Source organism: Pollachius pollachius (genome assembly GCF_949987615.1).
Source record: "Pollachius pollachius genome assembly, chromosome: 6".
NCBI classification, from domain to species: Eukaryota; Metazoa; Chordata; class Actinopteri; order Gadiformes; family Gadidae; genus Pollachius; species Pollachius pollachius.
The window spans coordinates 23,917,500-23,927,488 of NC_136939.1; the positions used below are offsets into that span (position 1 = coordinate 23,917,500).

Here is a 9,989-nt window from a genome sequence, read left to right on the forward strand (position 1 = left end):
GAAAGACACAAAGTGGAACACACAGAGACAAACACACACACAGAGACCAAAGCACACAACATTTCATTGTTCTCCGTCTCTCTCTCTCTCTCTCTCTCTCTCTCTCTCTCTCGTTTCAGTCCATCTGACGGATGAGGAGCACAACCAAACCCTCCCCCCCCAGCTGGTCCCCAGCGTGTGGCAGGCGTTCTACGTCGACCGCTACACCTGCGGGGTAAGGGCCCGGGGCCTCCCTTCTAGTATGCGGCATTTCAGAATGTTTGTAAACAACAAAGGCCGGTTTATAGTCCTAGCTGAGCGTCGAGGTGTCCCTGAGCAAGGCACCTCACCCCGAATGCTCCTGACAGGCTGGCATTCGTCCTGCGTGGTCGACTCCGCCATCTGTGTGTGATGAATTGTTTTAAGTCGCTTTTGATGAAAGCATCCGCAAAATCCCCTGAATGTGAATGCGAATGTAAATGTAAATGTAGTAGAAGTCTCCAGAAAAAACCTCCCAAAACACTGTGGAGTTGAGCTGACACTCCACCTACTCTCTCTTAGGCCCCGTTTACACGAGGACGCTTGCGGGTAAAAAAACGACAAAATATTTTATTGGAAGTGCCTTTCGTTTAGACGGTGACGGCGTTTTTGGGGCTTAAAAATGCAAAAATTTGAAACCACCCTCCAGAGTGGAAAACTTGAATACGCTCCGCCGTAGCGTTTTCATCTACACTGCCAAGACGCAAAACTCTGCTCAGACCTGCTCACGTCGCGTACACGTTTACGTCACATACATGCCCCGGTACAGGGAAATAAACAAACATGTTGGATTATTTCCATGCGTCGGACCGTCAAGCTGCTCTGGCAGCTCTAATAAACTTACAGGAGTCCACGTACATTTCCACGAAATGTACAGGATATGTACAGATAGTATTACTGAACAGAGAAGGATTTGTAATTATGTTTTGGTTTTCAAGGCACAGATAAGAGAAGAAGGAAGATTGTACGCATGCGCTCAGACATGGCGGTGTTGCGTGCTAGTGTATCACAGCACCACCTAGCCGCCTGACATGCATACCCAATCCAATCCCACACTTTTGCGTCACCGTATGCAAACAGATTTCCTCCCGAAAACGCTTGTCTAAACGTGGAATAAAAAGTGAAGACTCGACGCCACTTTTGCTTCATCTGTTCATACCGTCATCATGTAAACGTAGCCTTACCCTCCCCTGTCGCCCTCCTCTCTCCCATTCGTCTCTCACCCACCCTCCCCACCCTCTCTCTCTCTCATCCTCTCCCATCCTCCTCTCTCATTTACCCCGCCCTCCTCACTCTGCCCTTCTCTCTCCCACCCTCCTCCCTCCTACCCTCTCCTTTCTCTCCCCATTTGCCTCCTGCCCTTCTCTCTCTCTCCCACCATCTCTCTCTCACCCCTCCTCCCTCCCACCCTTTTCTCTCTCCCACAACCTCCTTCTCCCTCACCCTCCTTCCCCCAACCCCCCTCGCTCTCCCAACTTTTCCCACCCCCTCCCTTCCCAGGAGGGAGGGCCCATCCCCTCCCACGGGGACGTGGGCTTCACTCTGGTGCTGTTGAACCCCGACTCCGCGGGGAACCCCCGCGATCACTTCAGCGTGGAGGAGGCAGGTAAGGCACCGTCTCACCCTTACACATTCTCCCTGAGGTCATCACTCTAGCCTCACTATCACGCACTCACATTTAGATCATCACTATAGCCTCACTTACACTTAGTTTAAAACTATAGCCTCACTATCACACACTCACATTTAGATCGTCACTATAGCCTCACTTATACACACTCACCCTTAGATCGTCACTATAGCCTCACTTACACTTAGTTTAAGACTATAGCCTCACTATCACACACTCACATTTAGATCATCACTATAGCCTCACTTACACTTAGTTTAAGACTATAGCCTCACTATCAGACACTCTCCCTGAGGTCATCACTATAGCCTCACTTACACTTAGTTTAAGACTATAGCCTTACCATCACACTTAAACTTAGTTTAAAACTATAGCCTTACTATCAAACATTTACACTTTGATTAAAACTATAGCCTTACTAACACTTAGCTCATCACTATAGCCTTACTTACACTTAGTTTAAGACTATAGCATTACTATCACACAATTACACTATCTCCTTTGACCTCTGACCTTTGACCCCAGGGCTCCACAGCTTCTACTGCCTGCTGCTGCTGGCCTATTCTCTCTCTGTCTCTCTGTCTGATGTCGATTCGACCCCTGACCTTTGACCCCTGACCCCAGGGCTCCACAGCTTCTACTGCTTGCTGTTGTTGGCCTATTCTCTCTCTCTGTCTCTCTGTCTGATGTCGATTCGACCCCTGACCTTTGACCCCTGACCCCAGGGCTCCACAGCTTCTACTGCCTGCTGTTGTTGGCCTACTTCGTGGCGGGTTGTGTGTATGTCCAGCCCCTCCTCCAGGCCCTGAGGAAGGGGGGGCCCATGCACACCGCCCTGCAGGTGCTCTCTACGGCACTGGCCCTCCAGGGAGGCTCCGCCCTATGCAACTACCTCCACCTGGCCAGGTGAGGGGGTCTCTGAATCAAGAGCACCCTCAGGGGGGCGGGTCTAGAGTCACAGATCACAGATGGGTGTGTGTGTGTGTGTGTGTGTTTGTGTGTGTGTGTGTGTGTGTGTGTGTGAGTGTGTGTGTGTTTGATATACAGTTTATGGTGTGTGAGATATACAGTGGTAGGCACAAGTTTAGGCACCCATGGTGAAATTGACTAAAAAGAGGAATAAAAAAAATCATCTTTTGGAAGTTGATCTTAATGCCTTAATTATGTAAGGCTAAGGGAACTTAATCAGGATGCATAGTATCCTGGATCCATGAAATGACTGGCTTTTAAAAATAAAAATCTGCCTGCCTATAGGGAAATTTAACATAGGGGTGTCTATACTTATGCACCCTGTATTTTAATTGAGAACATTTATTTATTTACAAAGATGATTTTTTTTATGCCTTCAAATGTATGTGTGTGAGTGTATGAAATATATATATGTGTGTGTGTGTGTGTGTGTGTGTGAGTGAGGGGGTGATGTTAAAGGCTGTTCCCCTCCTCTCTGTCCCAGGTACTCTAGAGACGGACTCGGTCTTCCTCTCATGGGCAGCCTGGCAGAATGTGAGTACACACACACACTGTGGATATACGATTAATAAGATTAAGCCAGGAAGCAATGAACTCACACTCTCTCTCTCTCTCACACTCACACTCACCACAAGGAAGGTATGAACACCCCCCCCCCCCACCGGCCCCCTGTCTGTCCGTCTGTCCGTCCCCCTCAGGGCTGGACATGGTGTCCCAGGTGTCCATGCTCTACATGCTGCTCAGTCTCTGTATGGGCTGGACCCTGAGCCGCGGCAGGAAGCCCCAGTCCAGACCGCTGCAGTGGGACTCCTCCCCCACCTCCACCACCCTGGCCCTGGGCGGGGTCCTCGTACTGGTGAGTACTGGTCTGGTTATCAGCCTCATACTGGTGAGTACTGGTCTGGTTATCGGCCTCATACTGGTGAGTACTGGTCTGGTTATCGGCTCCATACTGCTGAGTACTGGTCTGGTTATAAGCCTCGTACTGGTGAGTACTGGTCTGATTATCAGCCTCATACTGGTGAGTACTGGTCTAGTTATCAGCCGCATAGGGGTGAGGGGGTGAGCCGAGAATCAAGTGCACCCCAGTGGGGTTGTGAGTCTAGAATCAAGCGCGCCTCATTGTGTGGTAGGTCTAGAATCAAGCGCACCTCATAGTGTGGTGATTCTAGAATCAAGCGCACCTAATGGTGTGGTGAGTCTAGAATCAAGCACACCTCAGAGGTGATTCTAGAAACAAGCTTACCCCAGTGGGATGTTGAGTATAGAAACAAACGCACCTTATGGTGAGGTGAGTCTAGAATCAAGCGCACCTCATGGTGTGGTGAGTCTAGAATCAAGCGCACCTCAGAGTGGTGAGTCTAGAATCAAATGCACCCTCGGGGTGTGGTGGGTCTAGAATCAATCACACTCTTGAGATGGTGAGTCTAGAATCAAGCGCACCCTCGAAGTGTGGTAAGTCTAAAATCAAGCGCACCTCAGTGTGGTGAGTCTAGAATCAAGCGCACATTTACATTTAGATTTACATTTAGGGCATTTAGCAGACGCTTTTATTCAAAGCGACTTACAATAAGTGCATTTGTTACAATAAGTACATTTGTCATAGGATGTGAAACAATATATCGCTGTCGGTACATGCTGTTTTGGACGCACCTCATGGGGTGAGCCCAAAAACAAGCGCACAATAAGAAACAGAAGTATGTTCATTAAGTGACACACACAGAGACACATACACACACACACACATAGAGACACACACACACACACACATGCATAGACACACACACACACCACATAGACATACACACACACAAACACACACACACATAGAGACACACACATACATAAACAGACACACAATAAGTGTGATGTATCCAGGGGTGACGGTTCGATGCCTTCCCCAGGGGGGGCTGTTGCTATGGGAGCAGTACACGGAAACGGAGCACCACAGCTTCCACGCCCAGAGCAGCGTTGCCGGGGGGCTGCTGATGGTGCTCCGGGTCGCCATGGCGATCATCCTGGCCTCGGTCCTCTACCAGATCATCTCCTCGGAGCGGAGCGCGCTGAAGAGGGACTTCTACCTCGGCTTCTCCAAGGTGAGACACACCTCGCACCACACACACACAGTCGTGTGGTCCTTATAACTCATTCATTGGGCTTTGGTGTGCTTTTACTTTGAAGGGTTGTTTCCTGTGGTTCCTCTGCCACCCCGTGCTGGTCGTGACCTCGGTGGTCTTTAACCACCACCAGAGGGAGAAGGTGAGCCCACCGGTCCATGTTCACACCTCACAGACCCCGCTTCTACACACAAAAAAATGAAATTTCCCCTTAAGAAAATACACAAAATGTTCAAATATAAAATGGAAAAATCGAAAAAAATGTACAAATAGGTATCCAACTTTTCTTTTCGAAAACATTTAATGAATAAAATAAATGTACTTAAGCTTAAACTTGATTATATTCGTTTTATACTCACCTCTGCGAAGATTGCTTACTTTTAACATTGACCAGAAATGAATGGTTTCAATTTGTAGATCTTTTATCGATTCCATATTGACCATTATTTTTATCTCTCGGTTTTGTCATCTTCTAAAAGGAAAGCGACACTTTCTTTTATTTCACGTCATTTACTGACAAATGAATTATAATTATTATTGATTGTTATTATTATTGGGTAATAACCCTCCTCTCTCTCTCTCTCTCTCTCTCACCCTCCTCTCACCCTTCCGCTTTCAACCTCCCCTTTACCTCTTCTCACCCCGACTCTCCCACCCCTCTCAACCTCCTGTCACCCCTCTTCTCTCCCCTCCCTCCCTCCATCTCCCCTTCCCTCTCTCTCCCTCCCCCCCCTCTTTCTCTCCCCCCCCCCCTCAGGTGGTGACCATAGGGGTGGTCCTGTGCCAGGCCATCGCCGTGGTGATCCTCTACCAGCTCTTCCTGTCCCGCTCGCTCTACTGGGAGGTGTCCTCGCTCTCCTCCGTCTCTCTCCCCCTCACCATGTCCCGGGGGGGCGGGGCCTCGAGGGGCCGCCACTGAGCAGGCCACGCCCCCCTTACCATGTCCCGGGGGGGCGGGGCCTCGAGGGGCCGCCCCTGAGGAGGCCACGCCCCCCTCACCCTGCCGTGGTGAGGGTGAGGGGGGGGCCTGACCCTCGCCTGCAGAGGTCGTTCAGAAGGGGTTAAAGTCCTGCAGGTGAGGAGAGGGAGGACAGTTTGTCTCTCGCTCTCTCTCTCTCTCCCCCTCTCCCGTGAAACAGTCCCCCCCATTCATACTGATGAGACGACAGCGGCAAACTCGATCAGGAATGATGGATTATAATATTTAAGGATTGACTTTTAGTTTCAGCTAGTGTGTTCACAAAGACTGAATATTCAGTGAGGTGGAGAAAATCAGCCAATCAGGAGGACCTGCAACCACTGTCAAATCTTTGTTTTCATGATAAAAGTCCTGTCAAAGTTTCATGCTTTCACTTTAAAAGTCCTGTCAAAGCTTCATGTTATCACGATGAAGGTTCTCTATGAACTCATTTTTTTCACTATAAAAGTACTGTCAACTCATGTTTTCACTGTAAAAGTCCTGTCAAAGCTTCATGTTTTCACTATAGAAGTCCTCTGTCATCTTTGTTTTCATTATAAACGTCCTCTGTCAACTCCTCATGTTTTCACTATAAAAGTCCTCTGTCAACTCTTTCTTTTCACTATGAAAGTCCTCGTTCAACTCATGTTTTCAGTCAACTATTTTTTTCACTATGAAAGTTCTGTCAACTCATTTTTTCATGATAAAAGACCTCTGTCAACTCTTTGTTTTCACTATAGAAGTCCTATCAACTCTGTTTTCACAATAAAAGTCCTGTCACCTTCATGTTTTCACTATGAAAGTCCTTTCAACTCATGTTTTCAGTCAACTATTTTTTTCACTGTAAAAGTCCTCTGCCAACTCTCTTCACTATAAACGTCCTGTCAACTTAATGTTTTCACTATAAAAGTTATGAATATGTTCAGGGATACCATGTAAATACGCTTATAAACTACAAATAAAAAACATAAAAATAACCTACGTTTCATCGATTCAGAATTGAGAACGGCAACCAATGGGATCTAAGGTCAGAGGTCCTGACAGCAGCGTGTCACGTCAAACATAGGGGCTGATTTAGACCCGCGCGCTGCGTCAATTCCGCACGGGAGGCAGCGGGACCCGCGTCGTTATATTTATTCCGTCGCTCTCCCCGGATCACGACAGGTGTCCCCTATCCCGCCCACCACCTGTTCCTCCCTCCCGAATCCCCGCGTCCTGGCGACCAAGAAAGGACCCGTCACTCTAGACATGGCACTGATCTGCCAACGCGACGCGCAGCGCGAGCCCCCCACGGTCACCGGATCGCGCGGCAGCTGCTGCCCGCAGGTGCTATTTTCACTCCAGCTCGCGGTGATGGGCCGTTGCCTGTCAGGCGCCTTTCCGCGCGCTCCCACCCGGGCACAGTCGACTCGAAGCCAACCATGAAAGCCACGGGTAGAGACGCAGGCGCGCAACCGGACGGCTTCCCGTCCGACTCGGATGACTCAGACAGCGGCGACGGCTCCGACGAATCCACGGGCGTTGGCGGCGGAGGCGCAGACGCCAGAGACCCCTCCCGGAGGAGGGCGGCGGTGGGCGGGGGGGTCGACGGCAGCAGGCGCCTGCCGGGCGTCACCAAGCAACGGCAGGCGGCGAACGCCCGGGAGCGGGAGCGGACCCACAGCGTGAACACGGCGTTCACCGCGCTGCGCGACCTCATCCCCACGGAGCCCGCGGACCGGAAGCTGTCCAAGATCGAGACGCTGCGGCTGGCGTCCGGCTACATCGCGCACCTGGCCAACGTGCTGTTCCTCGGGGCGGGGGAGGAGGAGCGCGAGGAGCGGCGGCCCTGTCTACGGTACCAGGGCTCCGTCGGCGCGTGCGGCTCCTCGCTGAGACCCATCTGCACGTTCTGCCTCAGCGACCAGAGGAAGGCGGTGAGTGAGACAGCCGCACGAGCACGAGCGAGGGGCAGGAAGAACACGATTTGAATTCGGCGCGAGCCCTGGTGTGTTGATTGTGTGATGTTGTCTCCTCGCAGCTCAGAGACGGCGGGAAACATTCGGCCCTTTGAAGCGACGTGGAGCCACGAGACGTCAATGTTTACATGGAGGCGCGGGCTCGCGCCTTCACCTGTATGTGTGTGTGTGGTCGCAAGTCACGCGCCAAACCTGACTATGACGTTGTAAATATGAATATAGAATCACTGAAATGCACTTTCTGTCCCAAGCGCGAGGGGTCCCGGTCCCGCCTTTGTTTCGGTGGTTACCATCACCTGAGCCCACGAGGTTAAGTCCCTCCCCCCCCCCCCCCCCCCCCCCCCCCTTTTGACGGACGTCTATTTCGGGAAACGAGCCCCCCCCCCCCAAGCTCGAGCGGTTGAAGCAGCGCTGGTGTTCTGGTGCGCGTGCCATGTTGGGTGATATGGGTGTGCGCTTGTAAATAGGAATAATGTGTGCGAGACTTCCAGTATGTTAGACCAGGGGTTCCCAACCTTTTCTGTTCAAAGGACGGGACAAGTGCCAATTTCTGCTCCCTCGTCAGATTTTGCTACCTAGTGGTTATGCGCATGCGCATGACGACACTATAGATCTTCGTCGTGGTAGTCGTGTAAAATACACATACTGTACCCCTGAAATATCCAAAAGGCTATCTCCAAATATGCTTCCCGTATTCTTACAGTGTACATGGGGCGAGTAGTGGTGTAAAATAACGTGATTCTGTAGACCAATTGCCTCCATCAAACGATGCTCCCACTACAGAATCACTGTTATTTTGTATCGCGACTCACTCCATTTACACAGCCTATTTTGATACTATATTATAACGTCTTTATTGGAGATTTCAGGGGTGCATTATGTGTAATTTACATGACTACTACACCGCGGATCAATAGTGTTGACATGCGGATGCGCATGCGCATAACCACTAGGTATCTAAGTCTAATAGGTAGCAGAAATTGGCATATTCATAAAAAAATATCGAGGACCGGTATAGTCGATTTAATGCCTTAATTTTAAGATGCATCTTTTCTAAACAAATTATGTGGCCGTTTTCAAGATGGTTTATGTGTCATATAATTCACAAAAATGTATCAACAGCAATGAACTGCTTGAGTCTCAGGCTCCGTTCTACAATGGAATAATATAAAGTAAATATTAAGAGAAACGCAAGAAGCGTCACCTGAGATTCACACACAAAAGTAGTTTTTGCTTTTTCTGGAAATATTTCAAGGTCCGGTTCTAGCTGGTCCACTGGCCGGATTGGGAATTGCTGTGTTAGACAACGAAGATTACCGCATAAAATACGATAAAATGTAATTCCGGCAAAATTTGAACCCAGGGTCTTTTTCGGCATGAAGACCCACAAAATAAACCCTCCAGACACCTTTTTTTGTTGATTATCGAGTATATAGCTTGCCCGCGAATGCCCGGAGCAATGTAACAGCCCAAATGGCATCCATGTTACTGGCTAGGGGCAGTGTGACGGTTTCCAAATCGAAAAATTGTAAACACTAATATTGCTCAAAATAGCGCCAAACCTCTGCAGTAGCATGACTAGGGCAACATTTGCCCTTTACACATAGAACGAAGCATCAACAACTGAGTAAGCGCACCGGGAGTTTATTAAAAAAAGAAAATTTGAATGAAAAAAAAAGCTTTCCAAGTCTGTGCCTTACCTTTCCAGGAAGTCCACACAAGACGATTACCAGCTACAGTTAATAATATAATAGAGGCACCAAAAAAATTAAAACAGCCAAGTATCAAGATGGGAGATTAAGTTAAATTAGTTGGCGCCTCTATTATAATATTTACGGTAGCCGGTAATCGACTTGTGTGGACTTCCTGGAAACATGGACCTATCGGTAAGGCACAGACTTGGAAAACAGTTTTTTTAAATAAACTCCCGGTATGCTAACTAAGTTGTTGGTGCTTCATTTTATGTGTAGGGACCTTAGTCATGCTACTGCAGAGGGTTGGTGGTATTTTGAGCAATATTAGTGGTTAAAAAAATATAGATTTGGAAACGGTCACACTGCCCCTGGCCAGTAACATGGAAACCATTTGGGCTGTTACATTGCTCCGGGCATTCGCGGGCAAGCACTATACTCGATTATCAACAATAGAGGTGTCTGGAGGGCCTTATGGGTTTATGGGTCTTCATGCCGAAAAAGACCCTGTGTTCAATTTTTAGTTTGGCTAGTTTTGACTCCCCCCGGAGAGTCAAGTGGCCTGCAGATCATGTGCATCACATTCTGCATGGACATAAAGGCGCGTTCATCGTCCTGGGGATAACGAGACGGCTCGCTAGTGATGAC

General features: G+C 49.1%; 2 protein-coding genes across 2 annotated transcripts in view; both read left to right on the forward strand.

Annotated features, from left to right (window-relative positions):
- The window catches only part of gpr180 (G protein-coupled receptor 180), a gene marked incomplete at its 5' end in the record, with an annotated part of 7,096 nt that extends 489 nt beyond the window's left edge, over window positions 1–6,607 (forward strand). The window contains 8 exons of the mRNA XM_079738186.1: window positions 120–214; window positions 1,519–1,624; window positions 2,374–2,554; window positions 3,102–3,151; window positions 3,316–3,473; window positions 4,522–4,713; window positions 4,799–4,876; window positions 5,492–6,607. Coding sequence (XP_079594312.1) covers window positions 120–214; window positions 1,519–1,624; window positions 2,374–2,554; window positions 3,102–3,151; window positions 3,316–3,473; window positions 4,522–4,713; window positions 4,799–4,876; window positions 5,492–5,653 — 1,022 coding nt within the window. The 3' untranslated portion in view covers window positions 5,654–6,607. The remainder of the gene's footprint in view (window positions 1–119; window positions 215–1,518; window positions 1,625–2,373; window positions 2,555–3,101; window positions 3,152–3,315; window positions 3,474–4,521; window positions 4,714–4,798; window positions 4,877–5,491) is intronic.
- Window positions 6,608–7,113: 506 nt separating this feature from the next.
- On the forward strand, window positions 7,114–7,745 carry LOC307077282 (transcription factor 15-like; the record flags this gene model as incomplete). Its single annotated transcript, XM_079738651.1, has 2 exons — window positions 7,114–7,608; window positions 7,713–7,745. 2 exons carry the CDS (start codon window positions 7,114–7,116, stop codon window positions 7,743–7,745), a joined length of 528 nt encoding a protein of 175 aa, XP_079594777.1.
- Window positions 7,746–9,989: the final 2,244 nt, after the last annotated feature.